Genomic DNA, 22,292 nt, shown 5'->3' with positions numbered 1-22,292 from the left:
AGGCGAAACAGAATTTTAAACAAACTTTAAAAAAATAACTGCCCAAGTAAAATTTCGATTTTAACGACAAAAAATTGACTGTTTTTTTATCAAAAAATCTGGCAACATTTTTTTAACTGTCTCGCGTACCCAGCTAACAATTTTTTCCGAGGGCTCTGATATCAGATTTTTTCTGAGATTTTCTGAATTTTTTTAGAAATGTAGCCGATTTCTCTAATATTTTCCTAGAAATTGGACCGATTTTCTATAAGTTTATTTTAAGAATCTCTGCACATTTTCTAAAGAATCTTAAGAATCGTCATTCCGAATTCATTCCGATTTCTAATGGATTTTCTAATGGAATTTTTTTTCGGTTGATGTCGAAGAACAAAATGACTGGTCATAAAATTCGCATATACAATTTTACAATTTTTTTAATATAAATGCAACATATAATAACTCAAGCTAGTGTTGATAGCTTCAACACACTTCTGCACATTGTTCTACTGTTAATCATAAAATGATAACAACAGGCAAAATCATCAGAAAGTTTGAAATTATAAGCTTCCATAAATAGTACATTAAAAGAAAATTCCCAGCTAAAATTGTCTCTGAGTGGGGTTTGTTCAGTACAGTACGACACGTGATGTGTCAATATCAAAGGCGTCAGCGTCAGAATTGTTTCCGATTTTTTTCAGAAAATCTGAACTTTTCTCCGAATTTTTCCAGAATTTACTTCCGAATTCGGACGGATTTTCTTAAGAAAATCTGAATTTTTCATCGAATTTTCCAGAATTTTCTTCCGAATTCGGACCGAATTCTGCCAGTAAAATCTAAATTTTTCTCCGAATTTTCCAAGAATTTACTTCCGAATACGGACCGAATTCATCGCGAAACTCTAATATTTTTTAAGAATTTCCTTAGAAAATTCTTTCCGAATTCGGTGACCACGTCCATACAACTTTCGTACCGAATTAGTTACGAATTCGGCATCAGAATCGGATATTTTTTCAGAAATTCTGTCCGAATTCGATACGAATTCGGAAAAAATGTTAGCTGGGTAAGGACAAGCCTTTTAAGCTCACCGAATACAAAAATGCCATTTCGAGAAAAACGCTTTTAAAATATCTATGCTACATACAAATTTCAAGAAATTGTTCCCTTCCAATTCTCATATATCAGACAATTTTGCTTTAGTCGAATTGACATTTTTTGCGGCGTACTCTACACTACCTGTACTTCAAAAGTGACAAGTAGGGGTAACCCTAGAAAATAATTTTCCCAGTGGTTATCTAGTTTGCAATAATGCAGCAAGGTAGTTTTGAATGACATATTAGCTCAAACATCGCTTGCTTGACAGTGTGTCCGTCCATGTTTGTCGGTACACGTACATTTGGTTGATGGGCAGTCGAAAATCGACAAAATAAACTCTCATTAAAGAGGACATGGCTAGGAAAGGTCGAAAATGTTTCATGGAAGATTTTCATCCATTAACAATCCAACATGAAAATTTTCAGCTGATGTAAATACAAGTTGAGACAAAAACTATGAAAATACCTCTATTCCAGACATGTGCCTAAATTAAGCCAATCCGCCTCGAAATTGTTTAAAAACATTGAAATTGTTCATGAAATCGAGTATGGAATATTGCTTTCCTTAAAGACTTTAGTGAAATTCTGGTCAAAATATAGTTATCGTCTTTTTTTCATGCAATTCGGGATTACGTGAAAAATCGTCATTTTGGACCATAAAATCGTCAAATCGTCATTTTTCAATTTTAGGCCAAAAAATCGTCAAAATGACGATAAATCGTCAAATTCGGCAACACTGGTCATAATGCACTCCAGCCACTACACATGGTGCCGTAGAGCATTTAACAGCTTTCGGGCCATTTTCACAGGAAATATGGACTTGACGTGGAAAAAACCAGTACCTTCGTAATGGCAGCGAAGACAAGTAGTTGCAAAAATAATTAAAGCGATTTGAGAGCAGGCCTTAAACGGCACTTTTCCGAATTTTTGTGTGGGAGGAACAATGGAACCTCATTTACATATCGTCGGTGTCATGCTTAAGTGTTCCATACGCCATTTTTTACTTTTTGAGATACATGTGGTTTCTAGGGTTTTCCGGTATGCTCTTTCTGAATTTCTAGTCGGCTTTCTCCTATCTGTTCTAGTTTCCGAGATATCCACGCCTAGACGGAAAAGCATAAACTTTTTTCAGTTATGGAATTAATATTTTAAAAACTTAGAAGTTAAAAAACACATTTCAAAAATCAGAATTTTAATTTTCGATTTTGAAGTGTTTAATTTATTGAGGCAAATATGGAAAATTTTTTTTGTCACTTTGTTCCATGTGATTTACAATATTTCACATTTGTGTCATAAGTGCGGATATGGAACAAATCGACAAAAATTCTTTTTTTAAAAAAATCTCTAACACTTATATATTTCAATACATATTCCTCTAAATTTTTGCAAATATGTTCTATATACTATTATTAATATTTTAAGTCAAAAATATAAATATTTGCTTCAGTCAGCTCCACACAGTTGTGACGCAAAACATTAAAATGCGATTATCTCAAAACGGCCAAATGGCGTATGGAACACTTAAGCATGACACCGACGATATGTCTGGTAAACATTTTACGAAGTGCAAAGTACGGACCAACTCTGTTACTGCCTTCTAGAGTTATCGTGAGTACAACTTAAGCTAAAATTCTTGAACTTTCGTGGGAACCTTCTTTGAACATAAACTAAGTTTGGACAAACGATTACAAAGGCCAAATTTTGGACCCAATCGGTTGATCGTGTTACCGTACGCTCCAGCCAGCCCAACAGACGGACTTGTCTAAACCGAATCCAAACTGTCTGAAACGGATTTCGCCCAAACAAACTTGTGGCCAAAAACCATTATTTCGATGAGACACATTTTGGCTGTATGAAAGTGTATGTATATACCCTTGTTAGCATAAATTCTGAGGGTATAAAAATCCACGTTTAAAAATAAAATATTCTTAAAAAAATAAATTTTAAAAAAATCCAATTTTTTGAAAAAATAAATTTAAAAAATCCAATTTTTTTAAAAATATAAATGTAAGAAAAATTTTGAAAAACACACATCTAATTTTTGGAAAAATTAATTTAAAAATTAAATTTTTTTGAAAAAAAAATAAGTTTAAAAATCCAAAAAAGTAAATGAAAAAAATCAATTTTTCTAAATAAAATTCCATTTATTTTAAATAGATTTAAAAATTCTAATTTGTTAAAAAAAATTAGAAAAATTCAAATTATTTGAAAAAATAAAATCAAAAAACCCATTTAAAAAAAATAAACTAAAAAAAATTAAATTTTGTGAAAAATATGTTTAAAAATCCATGTTTATTGAAAAAAAAAAATAAAAAATAAATTTAAAAAATCCAATAAATAATTTAAAAAATCCAATTTTTTGAAAAATGAAGGAATAGAAACGAGGCTTTTTTAAATACCACAATTATTGAAAAAAATGTAAATAAATCAAATTTTCTGAAAGTAATAATTTAAAAAAGCATTTTTTTTTTTTGAAAAATAAATTTAAAAATCCAATTTTTGAATATAAACAATAAACATGAAACAAACAAAAAATAAATTAAAAAATTCGATTTTGTTTAAAAAAATAATTTATGACAATAGCGCGTCTCGTGACAGTGTCAAAGGCTCGTTCGAAATCAACAAAAACTAAATATAATGGCGAGTTGTATTCTCTGGACTGCTCAATTATAATACGCAAAGTGTTTATGTGGTCAGCACAAGATCTTCCAGGGCGAAAACCAGCTTGTTCGCATCGTAGCATATTTTCCACAGCTGGGCGTATCCTATGCAGGATCAATGTTGCCATGAGTTTGGCAATGGAGTTTAATAGAGTGATACCTCTCCAGTTTTTGCACTCTTTTAGATATCCTTTTTTTGGAATTGTTATTATGACTCCCTTTTTCCAATCATCTGGTATTTGCCCGGTTACCCAAACATTTCGAATGATAGGAGTTAGTATATCCGCCAGAGTTGGTGCACCATATTTTTTTAGTTCTGCCGGTATACCGTCGGGGCCGCTGGATCTGCCGTTTCTCAAAGCTTCAAGTGCTGTTTTAATCTCCCCGCAAGTTGGTGGATGAGTTGGGATATCACGTCTTCGGTTCCGTCTCGAGAGCATCGAGATCATTTGATATTCGTTTTGGTGGTGTGCTGGTTGATTTTCCATAAAGAATTCACGCCAACGATTTAGCTGTTCGGTTGGTGTGGTAAGTTCAATCCCGCTTTTATCCTTAATAGAGGCAGTGCTTCTGATGTTATTGCCACCTAATTTTTTTTATTGCCGAGTAGACTTGACGCATATTTCCAATATTTGAGGCTTGCTCAGCTTCGTCTGCGATGTTGTTGTAATATTGTTCTCTGTCGAAGCGTGCAAGATGTTTGACGCTTGCAGCTGATCTTCTATACTCCGCCTTTGTCGCAGCTTTTTCGACGTCGGTGCGTGCAGAATCCATGCGTGTTTTTAGTGCTTTTCTGTTATTTATTTCAGACCATGGTTTTCTGCGTTCTGTTGCACAGCCAAGGACAGACTGAGCGCTTTGCTTACAGGCATGTGCTATGGTTTCCTATGTTGCTGCTTCGTTTATTCCTTCATATAATCTCAATGCGGAGTTGTATGCTTCACGCGTGGTTTGGATGTCGGTGTTATTGTTCCCGACTTTTGCATTGAAATCACCGATTATAATTTTGATATATCCGTCTGGGATTGTGCTCATGGTGGCGTCAAGCTGTGAATAGAACTCGTCCTTTGCAGAATCGTTGTCAGGTTGGGTGGGTGCATAGCATTGAATTATCGAAATCTTCCGAAAGCGGGAATTGAATGTAGCTGTGATTATACGGTCTGAAATTGATTGATAATCAATCAAACACTCGCTAGCTTGTCGTGTTAGTAATATAAAATAAAAAAAATCCATTTTCATTAAAAATTAATTTTGAAAAAATCCAATTTCTTTAAATAAATATAAAAAATCCACGTTTATTAAAAAACTATATTTATAAAATACATTAAAAAAAATAAATTTGTTGAAAAATATATTTAAAAAATCTGCGTTTATTGAAGGAATAAATGTTAAAAACCTTTTTATGAAAAATACATTAAAAAAACTATTTTTTTAATGTATTTAAAAAAACACGTTTATTGAAAGAATAATAAATTAAAAAACTCAAATTTTTATGAAAAAATTAATTTAAAACATTTCAATTTTTTGAAAAAAATAAATTTAAAAAATCCAAATTTTGGAAAAATTTTTTCAACAAACCGCGTTTATTGAAAAAATAATTTAAAAAAATTATTTTTTTTGCAATTTTTATTTAAAAAAGTTCAAGTTTTTGAAAAAAATAAAATTTGAAAACAACAAATCTGTGATTAAGCTGGTCTGACTTTAAAAATAATAAATAAATTTGAAAAAATATAATTTTTTGAAAGTATAAATTAAAAATTAAATTTTTTTGAAAATAGAAATTTAAACAATAAAAAAAAACATATTTAAAAAATCCATGTTTAAAGAAACACTAAATTTAAAAAATCCAATTAAAAAAAAATAAAGTAAAAACAAATCAATTAAACAAATTTAAAAATCCATGTTTATTTAAAAACTAAATTTAAAAAATAAAATATTTTAAACAATAAATTTAAAAAAAAAAACACTTTTATTGAAAAACTAAATTTATAAAATCCAAGTTTTTTTAAATAAATTTAAAACAATTGAATTTTTTGAAAAAAAAAAAACACATTTTAAAAATTCAAGATTATTGAAAAAACAATATTTAAAAAATATTTAAAATATATTTTTCAAATAATTTAAAAAAAAATATTAAAAAAAATAATTTAAAAAATTTTAAAAAATTCAATTTTGTTATTGGATAATTTAAAAATCCAATTTTTGAAATATATATTTAAAATATCCACATTAAAATAAAACATTTAAAATATAAATTAGGCCCATATCTTGGAAAGTATACATTTCCGCAACAAAAGCAATACATCTTTGGATTCGGGATAAAAAGCACTATCTGTGGTAATTTTTTCATAATTTTCTGCGTTGGGTCGGTAAAGGAAAGGAGTTCCATTAAATTGTTTTCAATAAAATGGGTCGGTAAAGGAAAGATAAGCCAAAAAAATTAAAATCCATTTAAAAAAAAATAAATTAAAAAATCCACGATTATTGAAAAAAGCAAAATCTTAAAAGTATTTTTTTAAATAAATTTAAAAAAGTAATTAAAACAAATAAATTTAAAAAATCCAATTTTTTGATTCGATTTATTGAACATTTTTGAAAACATAAATTTTAAAATCCAATTGTTGAAATATATATTTAAAAAATCCACGTTTATTGAAGAAAATAATAATTTTCTCTACTAATAAAGTATTCGTTTTAAAATATTAAAACAACAACAATGTGATTAAGCCAGACTATTTTGAAGAAAACAAAAAAGAAAAATATAATGAATTAAAAAAATTAAATTTTGTTGAAAACAATTCAATTTTTTGAAAAACTAAAATTAAAAAAATTAAATTTTTTGAAAAATAATCTTAAAAAATTCAATAAAAAAATATTAATCCACTTTATAAAAAAATTAATAAAACAAAATAAATAAAAAATCCAATTTTCTTAAAAAAAAACATTTTTTTGTCTTCTGTTAATAAAAATTATATTAAAAATTCAATATTTTTAACAAAATTTAAAAAAATCCCATTAAAAAAATAAATTTAAAAAAATTAATTTAAAAATTAATATGAAATAATGTTTTGGTAAATTTTTTTAATAAAATGTTATTAAAAAATCTTTAAGACACCCGCGTTTATTGCATAAACTCTATAAAAGATCCACGTTAATTGCAAAAATTCATTAAAATATTCCCCTTAATAGAAGAAAAATTCTTCACGTTTATTGAAGAAAAATTCTTTCAGAAATCCCCGTTTATGTTGGTTGAAAAAATATCCTCTAAAAAAATTTTGTAAAATTCTATAGGGTTTCCACCTACATTATGAAATAATTAATCAAGGAAATATAAAATTATTTGTAAGGGTTTTGGCGTAGAAATTTCGAAAACTTTGTTTTTCAATTTATTAATTAATTAAAAAATAAAATAACAACGACACAAAAATAGCGGGCGTAACGCAATCTTGTAACGGAAAAAACGTTCAATCTCATACAGGACATACCCTCTTCTGGTGGGTTGGTTTGTTATGCCATAGCTGGATTGGTGTTTTTTTTATAACCTGAATGGTTTGAGGTTTAATACTTTATCATATCAAGATTACAACAAAAAATCTGAAAAAATACTTTTTCCGCTACCGGACATTACACGGTAAAATGGTAACAGAAATCCAACGAAGAAAGGAAAACAAATAACAGCGTTTCACATGTGATTGCATATATAATGCCATGCCCGAGCCGAGACGGCCTGCTGATGCATGGCATATTTCTCCAGCCACTAACGCAACCTAGACATATTTCAGTGAACATTTAAACTTGTCCATTAACTACCCTTGTTGTGGATGAATGGATGATGGAACAAGTGCCAGGCCAGTGGAGAAAAAACAAAGCAATTTTCCGTGGATATAGCAACAGCAACCTAGCTTCCACTTTCACCCATGCGAAGCCCAAATATGATGTGGAAAAATATATTCTCTACATTAAAAATGCAATGATATGCCAAAAAAAAATAATGGATTTTTTTTTCTGCCTTTTTTCCGGGCAAATATGTTGTGAATGAATGTGTGATGAGAAGGAGGGGGAGGAGTTAGACTTGGTATGGGTTTGTCTGTGTTTGGGATAATCATACTGCTGGCTTCATTGTCAGGCCATCCATGGCCTGTTAAATCTCCCTGCCTTTTATCAAATGAAAAAATATACCTCCACGTCCATTGCGAATCTCTGCGAAGTGTCCGGAAAAAGGTGGTCTCTTTTTGTCAATATAAAAAATGCAAAAAAATAGATTTCAACTTTACATACATTAACCCAACCATTTGAGGAAATAAAAAATGAATTAAAAATTCGGATTGTGGAGGTAGTGAGGGGGGAGAAAGACTATTTTCGCGCATTTTCCTTTCATAATATATTAAATGAAATTGCAGGAGGATCTCCTTCCTATGAGGAGATAAGAACAACTTACATCAAACCATGTGTCCCATACAGGTAAAAGGTATATGATAAACGGTGGTATCTTTAGTGAGGAGAAGGGCTTCAGAGATTGATATGAAGCAGGCATTTCCGAGGAAACCCAAAATACTTTGAATATATTATTTAAACTTGCCGCAAAATAAATTTCAATAAAAGCAAATTTCCATAACCTATTTTATTCGACAGCAGCCTTTGTACTTCCTCTGTATGCTTGAAGCTATTCCGCCAAGATTATAGCTCAAATTATGCATAATTAAATTGACATATGGATCAGTTTCACTAAACCATTTTAGACAAAAGGCACAGAAATAAATTGAAACAAAAACAAACTCACTCATCAAAACATGTCAATTTTTGCGGAACAGGTGAATCGCATATCGTAGAACCGGTATCAATGAAATTTATCGAGCTTAGAAGAATGCCATTTCTTTAGCATATTTTTATTTCAAAACAAAACTTGTTTCTAATTAAATTCGCAGGGAGGCAGCGAGATAGTAGGGAGTAAAGGGTGTGGGTAGGTTAAATAATCTCTGATGTTGGGTTAGTTCTAATTGACACTAATCAGTTGGTTATAGAGATTCTAGAGAATTGCATTCAAACGGAAGATTTAGTAAGAATAGAAAAAAAAACGCAACGTCATTGAAAAAAACACATTTTTATTGGCGATTAACGTGTAATCAATATAAGGTAATATATAAGGAGACCAATTGGCACCCTCATAAAGACAACAATTTGGACTCTAAATCGCCTCTTTTAAAGAATATTTTTAAAACACCCCCATTGTTGTGGGGCTAAACGTAGATTTTTTTAAAGAATTTTTCCACAATAACCATTAAAGAATTTTGCAACAATAAACCTGGATTTTTTTAAAGAAATTTAAAAAATATATATATTTTTAATAAACATGTAGTTAAAAAATCAATTAAAGAGTCTTTTTTAAATATTTCCTTAATAAACGTGGATTTTTTGAACAAATATTTTTAATAAACGTATAGTTAAAAAAATCAATTAAAGTGTCTTTTTTTAAAAATGTCCTCAATAAACGTGAATTTTTTTAAAAAAATATTTTTAATAAACTTGTAGTTAAAAAAATCAATTAAAGTGTCTTTTTTAAATATTTCCTCAATAAACGTGTTTTTTTTTTTTTGACAAATATTTTTTTAATAAATGTGTACTTAAAAAATCAATAAAAGTGTATTTTATTAAATATTTCCTCAATAAACGTGGATTTTTCTAAAAAATAATTTTTTAATAAACATGTAGTTAAAAAATCAATAAAAGTGTATTTTTTTTAAATATTTTCAAATCTATTTATAAAAATTTCACGTTTATTAAAAACAATTTTAAAAAATCCACGTTCGAAAAAAATATTTAAAAACTCCACGTTTATTAAAAATGTAATAATTTTACAATATCCACGTTTACTAAAAAATAATTTTTAAAACTCCACGTTCGAAAAATGTTTTAAAAAACTCCAAGTTCGAAAAATATTTTTAAAAACTCCAAGTTCGAAAAAAAAAATATTTAAAAACTACACGTTTATTAATAATAATTTTAGAAACACCACGATTATTAAAAATAATTTTAAAAACTCCACGTTTATTAAAAATAATTTTAAGAACTCCATTTTTATTAAAAATAATTTTTCAAAGTTACACGTTTATTAAAAACAATTTTAAAAAATCCAGGTTCGAAAAAATATTTAAAAACTTTTAAAAACTCCACGTTTATTAAAAATAATTTTAAGAACTTCATTTTTATTAAAAATAATTTTTAAAAGCTCCAGGTTTATTAAAAAACAATTTTAAAAAATCCACGTTCGAAAAAAATATTTAAAAACTCCACCTCCGCAAAAATATTTTTGAAAAAAATAAATAAAAATAATTTTAAAAATCACTTTAAAAACTCCACGTTTATTAAAAATAATTTTAAAAACTTCAGCTTTATTAAAAATAACTTTAAAAACGCCACGTTCGAAAAAAATATTTTTAAATTCCACGTTCGAAAAATATATTTTTAAAGTCCACATTTATTAAAAATATTAAAAAAAACTCCACGTTTATTAAAAATACTTAAAAACTCCACGTTTATTAAAAAATATTTTTAAAAAAATCCACTTTTAATAAAAAAATTTAATAAATCCCAAGGTTATTACAAATATTTACAAAAAATCCACGTTTATACATTTATTAATTCTTTTTTAAATCCACTTATACAAGTTTTTTTTTTAAATCTATGTTTATACCTACAAGTTTCTTAAATTTTTTAAATCCACGTTTATTAAAAAATATTTAAAAAAATTCATGTTTATACATTCTTATTAAAAATGTTTTTTTTTAAATCCACGTTTATTAAAAAATATTTTTAAGAAATCCATATTTATGAAAAAATATTTTTTTTTAAATTTATGTTTATTAACAAATGCTGTTTAACCCACGTTTATTAAATAATATTTTTTGAATGTGAATTTTAAAAATATTTTTCAATGAACGTGAATTTTTAAAAATATTTTTCAAAAAAAACCTGGCTTTTTTAAAAATATTTTTTCAATAAACGTGGATTTTGTTTTTTAAAATATTTTTAATGGACGTGAATTAAAAAAAAATATAAGCGCGAATTAAAAAAAAAATTTCTTAGCAAACGTAAATATTTAAAAAAAATTTCTTATAAGCATGGATTTTTTAAAAATATTTTTAATAAAGCTGGAATTAAAAAAAATAGTTTTTAATAAATGTGAAATGTGAATAAATGTCAAATGTGAATTTTTTGATAAAATATTTTTCAATAAACGTGAATATTTTAAAAATATTTGTAATTGGGGTTAATTTTTTCTTTTTGTTAATGAATATTTAAAAAAAAAATTATAAACGTGGATTTTTAAAAATATTTTTTAATAAAGGTTATTTTTTTTTTTGTTTGTTAATGAATATTAAAAAAAAAAAAAATATAAACGTGGATTTTTAAAAATATTTTTTAATAAAGGTTAATTTTTTTTTTTTGTTAATGAATATTTTAAAAAAAATTATAAACGTGGAGTTTTAAAAATATTTTTTAATAAAGGTTATTTTTTTTTTTTTTTTTTTTTGTTAATGAATATTTTTTAAAAAAAATTTATAAACGTGGATTTTTAAAAATATTTGTTAATAAAGGTTAATTTTTTTTAATGAATATTTTTTAATAAAATACAAATTTTTAATAAACGTGGATTTTTTAAAAATATTTTTAATTAAGGTTAATTTTTTTTTGTTAATGAATATTTTTTAAAAAAAATTATAAACGTGGATATTTAAAAATATTTTTTAATACAGGTTAATTTTTTTTTTTGTTAATGAATATTTTTTAAAAAAACAAATTATAAACGTGGATTTTTAAAAATATTTTTTAATAAAGGTTAATTTTTTTTTGTTAATGAATATTTTTAAAAAAAATATAAACGTGGATTTTTTAAATTATTTTTTAATACAGGTTAATTTTTTTTTTTTTTTTTGTAATGAATATTTTTAAAAAAAAAAATTATAAACGTGGATTTTTAAAAATATTTTTTAATAAAGGTTAATTTTTTTAATGAATATTTTTTAAATAAACTTGGATTTTTAAAAATATTTTTTAATAAAGGTTAATTTGTTTTGTTAATGAATATTTTAAAAAAAATTTTATAAACGTGGATTTTTAAAAATATTTTTCAATAAAGGTTAATTTTTAAATGAATATTTTTTAAATAAACGTGGATTTTTAAAAATATTTTTCAATAAAGGTTAATTTTTAAATGAATATTTTTTAAATAAACGTGGATTTTTAAAAATATTTTTTAATAAACGGGAATATTTTCAAAAAAAAAAAATTAAATATTTTTAATAAACGCAGAGGTTTTAAATATTTTTTCGAACCTGGATTTTTTTAATTTTTTTTTCAAACGTGGTTTTTTAAATAACTGTTTCAAAAGTGGATCTTAAATTTTTTTCAAATGTAGAATTTAAAAACATTTTTTTTTTCAAATGTGGATTTTTAAAATATTTTTTTCAAACGTGGATTTTGAAAGTAATTTGGTTTTAAACGTAAATTTTGAAAATATTTTTTTTTTTCAAATTTTATAAACGGGGATTTTCTAAGCAACTTTTTTGCAAACGTGTATTTTTTTAAATACTTTTTTCAAACGTTTAATTTTAAATTATTTTTATAAACATGGATTTTTAATTTATTTTTTATAAACGTGGATTTTTCAAATTATTTTTTTATAAACGTGGATTTTTCAAATTATTTTTTTTTAAACGTGGATTTTTTAAATTATTTCTTTATAAACGTGGATTTTTTAAATTTTTTTTTTTTATAAACGTGGATTTTTAAAATTATTTTTTTAAAAACGTGGATTTTTTAAATTATTTTTTTATAAACGTGGATTTTTTAAATTATTTTTTTATAAACGTGGATTTTTTAAACATTTTTTTTTAAACGTGGATTTTTTAAACATTGTTTCAAGCGTGGATTTTTTAAACATTGTTTCAAGCGTGGATTTTTTAAAATATTTTTTTAAACGTTGATTTTTTTAAATATTTTTATCAAAAACGGAGTTTTTAAATATTGGATTTTTTGAAATATTTATTTCAAACGTGGATTTTTTCAATATTTTTTTTTTCAAACGTGGACGTTTTAAATATTTTTTTAATCGTGGATTTTTAAATAATTTTTTTTTTTGATTTTTTTAAATACTTTTTTTATTTTTTAAATATTTTTTTCAAACGGGGATTTTTTAAATATTTTTTTTTTTTGATTTTTTAAATATTTTTTTCAAACCTATTTTTTTCAAACGTGGATTTTTTAAATATTTTTTTCAAAAATATATTTTTTAATGAGTATTTTTCTAACCTGGATTTTTTAAATCTATTTTTTTTCAAAAGTACATGTTTTAGATATTTTTTAAAGGTGGAATTTTTAAATATTTTTTCAAACGTGGAATTTTATATATTTTTTAAAAAGGATTTTGATTTTGAATTTTTTAAGTTGCTTTTGTTTCAAACGTGGATTTTCCAAATATATATTTTTTCAAAAGTGGATTTTAAAAACATTTTTTTCAAACGTGGATTTTGAAAATATTGTTTTTTTTTTTGAAAATATTTTTTTTCGCACATGGATTTTGAAAATATTGTTTTTTTCAAACGTGGATTTTGAAAATATTTTTTTTTCAAACGTGGATTTTGAAAATATTTTTTTCAATCGTGGATTTTTTAAATACTTTTTTAACTTTTGATTTTTCAAAAATTTTTTCAATAGTGGATTTTTTTAAAAATTTTTTTAAGCGTTGATTTTTAAAAAAATTGTTTCAAACGTGCATTTGTAAAATAATTTTTCAAACGTTGGTTTTGAAAATATTTTGTTTTTTAATGTGGATTTTGAAAATATTTTTTCAAACGCTGATTTTTAAAATATTTTGTTTTTTAACGAGGATTTTGAAACTATTTTTTTTCAAACGTGGATTCTTTAAATATTTTTTTTTAATATTTTTTTAATGAGGGTTTTTTAAAATATTTTTTAACGTGGATTTTGTAAATCAATTTTTTTCAAACGTAAATTTTTTAAGTACTTTTAAAATACTTTTTTTAAACGTGGAATTTTTAAATATTTTTTTCAAACATGGAATTTTATATATTTTTTAAAGTGGATTTTGAAAATATTTTTATAAACGGGAATGTTTTAAGTAGCTTTTGTTTTAAACGTGGATTTTCAAAATATTTTTTTTTTTCAAATTGGATTTTAAAAATATATTTTTTTTCAAACATGGATTTTGAAAATATTTTTTTTATATTTTTTTTAAATACTTTTTATAACCCGGGATTTTTTAAACATTTTTTCAATCGTCGATTTTTTGTATTTTTTTTCAAACGTGGATGTTTTTTTTTTTTCATTTTTTTCAAACGTGGATTATTTTTAAAAAAATTTAATTAAATAATTTTTTTTCGGACTTAGAATTTTCCCGTCTTTGAGAAGTCCTATGGACCTACCTAGGAGTAGAGCTATTGCTGTACCATAAGAAAGTCAATTCGTCTTCTATAAATAAATCTAAGAAGTCTTAGTGATCATCCTATCAGTCATTCGATAAGAATTGGCCTATTGGCCTTCCCATAAAGAGACGCATTGACCTTTTTCCTTCACATCTTGCATTCTAAATTTCTTCTCGTTTTCTTAAATTCCAGGTTTAATATTCAGGCAAGATGATGACCTCCATCTGGCTTGTAGGTTGTGGATTATTCTTGTGCCATTTTTTCCACCCCACCTTAGGTCAACAACACCAAGCCATCGATGAACTCCTAAAAGCTTCCGGCATACAACGGGAACCATGGACTCCGGTAACGGCCCGTGGTAATCACCTACCAATCTACACGAATTTTGATAACTTTCGTGACATCTATAGCGTGCTTCGTGGAAACGCTGTGAATCGTAACGGAAAGGCCATTATAGAGCTCAACCGCCAACATGGAAAACTGCAAAAGAAAATACCAAAATCTCAAAAATTTCCCTGTTCCTTAAATGGTACACGTTCACCCGAGGTACCCAATTCGGTTAATCGTTTACGTCCTGGCGACATTGATGTTATTGCTGCCATGGGAGATTCTTTGACGGCTGGAACGGCCATGTTATCTGAAAGCCTAATTCAAAATCTAGCAGAATATCGTGGAGTTGTCTCAACCGGCGGTGGTCTCAAGGACTGGCGTACTTTTTTGACTTTACCCAATATCTTGAAAGTTTTCAATCCCAATCTTTATGGTTATGCCATTGGTAATGTTGTGACGCGTGATCGGGCCTCAAAATTCAATGTGGGAGAGGCTAGTGCTCTGACAATGGATATGCCTTACCAGGCAAGGGTTTTAATACGGCGCCTGGAAAAAGATCCCCTCGTTGATATGGCCAAACACTGGAAACTCCTTACGTTATTCATTGGCTCCAATGATGTGTGCTTTGATATGTGCTATCACAACAGCCTGGAGCAGTATTTCGAAGAACATCGCCGTAACCTTTATAAAACATTAGAGATCCTGAAGGCCCATGTACCTCGTCTGCTGGTAAACATAATGTCCACACCGAATCTGCCAGATGTTGTGCAAGAAATCAACAATCTCCCCAAGATTTGCGAGGCAACTCATACATTTGCCTGTCACTGCATAGCCCGAAGAAAAAACGATGCCAAAGAACTTCGAAAACTTTCCAAAGCTGTTCGGAGATTACAAGAAATTGATGAAGAAGTTGCCAATTTGCCGGAGTTTCAAACTGAAGATTTTTCCGTGGTATATCAGCCGTTAATGAAAAATTTGCATGCTTTTCATTTGCCAAATGGCCAAACGGATTATAGATATTTTGGTCCGGATTGTTTCCATTTTAGTCAATTGGCTAATGCTGCAGTCGCCAATATGCTGTGGAATAATATGCTCCAGCCTGTGGGGGAAAAGGATACAACATTTCGTCAAACGGCTTTTGAGATATTTGAATGTCCCAGTACGGAGAGACCTTATTTGGCAACGCCTGGGAATAGTTTAAGGAGCATGTGAAAGGATCCATCAAAAGGTCACTGCGAGCAGTATTAATGTTTGTGTTGAGCCAAAATTGATCTTAAATTTTAGCTCAATATATATTTTAGTTAGTCATAGTATTGGAACCTGTGTAGAACTAGTCAATAATAATGTTAAAATATTATAATATTTTTTAACTAATTTTAATTCCTTAAGATTCCTTCCTAATTTAATTTCCTTAAAAATTATAAATAAACGTGAAATTAAAAAAATATATTTTTTCCGTAAACGTGGATTTTGCAAAAATTATTTATTCAATAAATGTGGATTTTTTAAAAAATATTTTTTCAATAAATGTGGATTTTTTAAATTATTTTTTCAATAAACGCGGATTTTTTAAAAATTCTTGTTTTAATAAACGTGGATTTTTTACAAATTATTTTTTCAATAAACGTGGATTTTTTTACAAATTATTTTTTCAATAAACGTGGATTTTTTCAAAAATAATTTTTTCAATAAACGTGGATTTTTTCAAAAATAATTTTTTCAATAAACATGGATTTTTTAGAAATTATTTATTTTTAATAAACGTGGATTTTTAAAAAATTCTTGTTTTAATAAACGTGGATTTTTTACAAATTATTTTTTCAATAAACGTGGATTTTTTCAAAAATATTTTTTTCAATAAACGTGGATTTTTTTAAAAAATATTTTCAATAAAAGTGGATTTTTTAAAAAATATTTTTTCAATAAAAATGGATTTTTTTAAAATAATTTTTATATGAGAAGTAGAATTTTTAAAAAGTAATTTTATATAAAAGAAGTTGATTTTTTAAACACAATTTTTCAATAAAAGTGAATTTTTTTAAAATAATTTTTATAAGAGAAGAGGATTTTTTAGATTTTTTTTAAGAAAATTGGATTTTTTTCGAGAAAAGTGTTTTTTTTTAATAATTTTTCCAAGAAAATTGAATTTTTTAAAAATTAATTTTTCCAAGAATATTTTTTCTAATATTTTTTTCAAGAAAATTGGATTTTTTAAAAATATTTTTTTTGAATAAATGTGGATAAATTTGTAGAGAAAAGTGAATTTTTTAAAATTAACTTCTTCAAGAAAAGTGGGTTTTTTTAAAATAATTTTTTTCAAAAAAAGGATTGAAAAAAATTCAAGAAATTTTTTTAAGAAAGTTGGATTTTTTTTAAGTAAATATTCTCACGCCACTTGGACGTGGATTGTTTTAAAATACATTTTTAAAGATGTTATTTTGTTGAAATATTTTTATAGATGTGGATTTTTGCAAAAAAAAAAATATTTATTCAAAAACGTTGATTTTTTATAAAATAAGTTTTAAAGACGTTGATTTAAAAAAAAATATTTTTCAAAAACTTGGATTATATTCAAAAATACTTTGTTAATTGACTTTTATTTTTTAAATGATTTATAAAAAAATATTTTTTTCAAAGACGTGGAATTTTAAAAATTATTTTTCAAAGATTTACGAAAAATATTTGTTCAAAGAAAAGCGGATTTTTTTAAAAATATGTAGATTTTTTTAAAAGTATTTTTAATAAAAGAAGTGAATTTTTTAAAATAAATTTTTCAATAATAGTGAATTTTTTAAAACTAATTTTTATAAGAAACGAGGACCTTTTAGATTTTTTAGGAAAATTGGACTTGTTTCAAGAAAAGTGGTTTAAAAAAAATTCAAGATAATTTAATTTTTTGTTAAATTAATTTTTTCAGGAAATGTTTTTTTTTTAATAATTTTTTCAAGAAAATTGGATTTTTTAAAAATATATATTTTTTTTTTCAAGAAATGTGGATAAAATTTTTCAAGAAAAGTGGATTTTTTAAAAATAACTTCTTAACGAAAAATGGTTTTTTTTTGAAAATAATTTTTTTCAAGAAAATGGATTTAAAAAAATTCAAGAAAGGTGGATATTTTTAAAAATGATTTTTGTTTTCACGCAACGTTTTTTTTTTTAATTTATTTTAAAGATGTTATTTTTTTAAAACGATATTTTTTATAGACTTGGATTTTTGCACAAAAAAAAAAAATATTTATTTAAAAACGATGATTTTTTTTTATAAAATATATTTTAAAGACATTGATTGAAAAAACAAAATGTTTCAAAAACTTGGATTATATTAAAAAAATATTTTTTTTTTAATTAACGCTTATTTTTTAAATTTTTTTAAATGAGCTAAAAAAAAAATTTTTCAAAGACGTGGTTTTTTAAAACTTATTTTATTAAAGATTTACGAAAAATATTTGTTCAAAGAAAAGTGGATTGTTTAAAAATATGTTTTTTTTAACAATTTTTTTTCAAGAAAGGTGGACGTGGGATTTTTAATATTTTATAAAACGTTATTTTTTAAAAAGATATTTTTTTAAAAGATGTTAATATTTACAAAAAAAAATATTTATTTAATTTGATTTTTTTATAAAATATTTTTAAAGACGCTGATTTTAAAAAAAAATATTTTTCAAAAACTTGGATTATACTAAAAAAATATATTTTTTTCAAAAAAATGATTATTTAAATATTTTTCAAAAAAATCATAAAAATATTTTTATTTTTTAAAAGATTTACAAAAAATGTTTTTTCAATGTCGTGGATTTAAAAAATGTATTTTCATATACATGCATTGAAAAAAATATTTTTTAAAGTTGTATAAATACCTTAATTCAAAGACGTGGATTTTTAAAAAAATATTTTACAAATAGTAAGATTTATAAAAAATATTGTTTTAAAACATGATTTAAAAACAAAATTATTTTCCAAAGAAATGAATTAAAAAAAAAATAAAGATTAATAAATAATATGTTTTGTTTTTTGAAAGATTTATAAAAAACGTATTTCAAAGACGTGGATTTTTTAAATGTTTTTTCAAAGATTTATAAAAAATATTTTTTTTTTTCAAAGATTTATAAAAAGTAAAATAAAAAATTATATATATATATATATATATATATATATATATATATATATATATATATATATATATATTAAAGATTTATAAAATCTGTAAAAGGTGTTTTTTTCAAAAAAAAAAATATATATTTCTAAGAAAAAATAAAAAAATTTAAAGAAATATTTTTTCAAAGACGCGGATAGAAAAAAAGTATTTTTTTTCAAAGACGTATAACAAATATTTCTTCAAAGATGTGGATTAAAAAATATATTTTTTTCTAAGATTTATAAAAAATATTTGTTCAAAGACGTGGATTAAAAAAATATTTTCCTAAACATGGCAGACATGGATTTAAAAAAATATACATTTTTTAAAGATTTACAATTTTTTTTCAAAGACATGGATTTTTAAAAATAGTTTTCCAAATGCATGGATTTAAAAAAAATTAAAGATGAATAAAAAATATTTTTTTCAATGATTTATAGAAAACATTTTTTCAAAGACGTAGATTTTTTAAAATAAATATGTTTTAAAGGTTTATAAAAAACATTTTTTCAAAAACGTGGATTTTTTACAAAATATATTTTTTGGGAAAAAATAAAAAAAAAATTCAAAGACGCGGATTTAAGAAAAATGTATTTTTTCACAGACACGGATTAAAAATAAAAACATTTTTTCAAAGATTTATAAAAAATATTTTTTCAAAGACGTGGAATTTTTAAAAAGATATATTTTTAAAGATTTATGAAAAAATTTAGATTTATTAAAAAATATTTATTTTCAAAGACGAGAATTTAAAAAAAAAATATTTTTTTCAAAGACGTGTTTTTTTAATATTATTTTCAAAGATTTATAAAAAATATTTTTTCAAAGACGTGGACGTCAAATACATATTTATAAAAAATATTTTTTCAAAGACGTGAATTTTTAAAACAGGTATATTTTTAAAGATTTAAGAAAAAATTTAGTTCGAAGACGTGGATTTATTAAAAAATATTTGTTTTCAAAGACGTGTGTTTTTTAATATTATTTTCAAATACGTAGGTTTTTAAAAAATATTTTTTCAAAGACTTGGGTTTTTTAAAATTTGCATTTTAAAGACGTGAATTTTTAAAAAATTCTATTTTCAAAGACGTGAACATTTAAGAATTATTTTTTTCAAAGATTTATGAAAAATATTTGTTCGAAGACATAGATTTTTTAAAATTACTTTTCAAAGACGTGTTTTTTTAAGAACGCATTTTCAAAGACCTTTTTTAAATAACGTATTTTTAAAGACGTGGATTTTTAAAGAAAGATTTTTCAAAAATTTTAAAAATAATTATTTTTTTAAATGTTTTTGCTAATAAATTGTTTTCAAATATTTTTGATAATAGATTTTTTTTAGATTCACTTTGGCAGTTTTGTTGAGATGTGTGTTTACTTATTATCTGTAAAGCATGTCAGCTTAATCTCGGATTTGTTGTTTTCAAATATTGAAAACAAGTTTTTAAAGTGGGTGTAGTTAAAATTTCAAATATTTATAAAAAAACATTTTTTAAAGATTTATAAAAGTTGTTTATTTTTGTTTCAAAAATTAAAAAAAAAATTCAAAGATTTAAAATAAGTAGTTTTTCAAAGACGCGAATTTAAAATCCGTAAAATTGTAAGACAACCCACCAAAAATTCGGATCCATTACAAAGTAATGTAAACAAGCTTCTTTTCGCATTACAAGTAATCTGAAAAGTAATGGGTTACTTCTTAAAAATTTAATTACTATACTCCTCACTAAGTAATGAGGACGGTGGTACAGTGTGTGTCCGACTATAAGTCCTAGGGTTGTGTGTTCAACGCTCATCGTCGTCACGCGAGTTTTTGTTAAATAGCAGTTCGTGGTGCACATGTGCACTGCACATTTAAGTTCTTAGGCAAACCTTAATGTTCGTGTGCTTGGCACAGTGTGTAGTGTATTTGGCTAGAAATCAGAGGGTTCGAGTGTGATGAAATTAAAAACAAATTCTATACATCAACTGTTCTAAAAATAGAATTTTTCAACTTACTTTTCAACTTCTAGTGGCCACAGAATAACTAGTTATTCTAGTGGTCATAAAATAACTAGAAACTGAGTGCGACATGCCCTTGTAAAAATAATGGGGAAGAAAGGGGGTTTGTGAGTATTTACGGCTGTCAAAAATCCCTTACAAAACCCATGATTTTGGGAGGACTTTTTTTGCTGGGAAGGATTACAAAAATATATATTTTTCAAAGACTTTAATTTTTTAAGTTTTTGTTTTCAATGACATGTTTTTTTTAATTTCTTTTAAGGACTTGAATTAACAAAAATCAAAGACATGTATTACTTCTAAAAATAATTGTTTAAGTACAGCACGATAACTATCGAATGGAATGAATTAGTTTCATTTTCGTGATGGACTACACTGTGCAACATTTTTAAGGTGATCTTCTGCAAACAATTCGAACTGAGGATTTTTTGAAAGTACAGAGCCAAGCGACAAGAAACCCTAGTTGGGCTTTGTTGTGTCAGATCCAGCTCGGATTTTATGGCCCCATCTAAACATGGTTAAATATTGAGTTTTTAAAGAAATTCGGGGCTATATCTCTGAAACCAATGCGAATCTTCTTCCGACCTCTGAAGAAAATTTGTAGATAAGGACAAGAATAAAATATTTGGAGTAATAATGAACTCGAAAAACTACATTTATTGCCTCAAATTTCAAAATATATGTCAAAAATTCCACAATTTTTATACATTTCCAAAACCGTTAATTTTTTCTGAATATTTTCTTCTGGAAAAATATTTCCTGGAATGTAATACACAACTCTTCAGAACATGTCATTGTTGTAAAATGCATCTATGCCGTTGTTTTCAGTACATTTTTCAACGACGACTTAATAAAAATGTCAATAATGTAGTGAAATCCGAAATGCGAGAATAAACTGTTGGTGTGAACTGTGTTTGAAATACGTGTTGTAAAAGATATGATGCAAAATACCGCTGAAACAACATGAAGTAAGCATTTTAGAGTTTCAGAATGTTCTAAGGAATTGTTGAGAACTTTATTTGGAAGATTTTTGCAAAAGGTTACCTGGTTCAACTCCCAATAGTTTAGCCGATACTGGAGTTTTTCTTATGTGGTTTTTCAAAAGATAAGCTCTACTAGTTTAGGGCTACAATATTGCTAAAGACAGCAAAGCCAAATTTCTATTCGTTTCTGAGATAAAGGCCTGATAAATGCAAAAAAGTGTAGATTTAGCCCGGTTTAGATGAGGCCATAAAATCCGATCTGGATCTGACAGGACAAAACCCTACTAGGGTTTTTGTAGTCTAAATATATACTTTCAAAAAATGCATACTACAAGTTGTTTGCATTTTCAGTGTTGCATAGTGCTATGTTGGTCCATTTTTTCAGGTTCTTCACCGCAAAAAGCCCAACACAATTACCCTTTAATCCAATATAAGTTTGTTTTTAGGATTGTGTTGCTATTTTTTTGTTTTAAGTTTAGTCATTGTGATCGTAAAGCTGTTTAGCTGTCAGCAAAGTCCACTGTTTATATTTATAAGACTACTAACTATTTATGTATGACTACGCCATTAACTTTTAATAATGTAAATAATAGCTTGTACAACTAGCTTAAGTAGTTGTAATAGTAAAACTATTACTATAGTATACTATATTATTTAAGTAGATTAACTTAAAT

General features: G+C 25.2%; 2 protein-coding genes across 6 annotated transcripts in view; one reads left to right on the top strand and one right to left on the bottom strand.

Annotated features, from left to right (window-relative positions):
* LOC141393802 (neuroguidin) overlaps nucleotides 1-22,292 on the bottom strand; it is a 302,023-nt gene that overhangs the window by 95,933 nt on the left and 183,798 nt on the right. The window lies entirely within an intron of this gene.
* Nucleotides 7,795-17,271, top strand: LOC141392368 (phospholipase B1, membrane-associated). 2 transcript variants are annotated; one of them, XM_073965316.1, is made up of 2 exons: nucleotides 7,795-8,863; nucleotides 14,365-17,271. In XM_073965316.1, the coding sequence occupies exon 2, from the start codon at nucleotides 14,383-14,385 to the stop codon at nucleotides 15,712-15,714; it is 1,332 nt and encodes a 443-aa protein (XP_073821417.1). In that variant the 5' UTR covers nucleotides 7,795-8,863; nucleotides 14,365-14,382; the 3' UTR covers nucleotides 15,715-17,271. The 2 variants fall into 2 exon arrangements, with proteins under 2 accessions (XP_073821417.1, XP_073821418.1); XM_073965317.1 differs by having other exon boundaries at nucleotides 8,766-8,786.

This window comes from Musca autumnalis, unplaced genomic scaffold, assembly GCF_047663935.1.
Source record: "Musca autumnalis isolate F117 unplaced genomic scaffold, ASM4766393v1 scaffold_2, whole genome shotgun sequence".
NCBI classification, from domain to species: Eukaryota; Metazoa; Arthropoda; class Insecta; order Diptera; family Muscidae; genus Musca; species Musca autumnalis.
This window is presented reverse-complemented; position numbering and strand designations above follow the sequence as displayed.

Coding starts and splice junctions, on each gene's coding strand:
- LOC141392368 (XM_073965316.1), top strand. CDS start 14,383: ATGATGACCTCCATCTGGCTTGTAGGTTGTGGATTATTCTTGTGCCAT.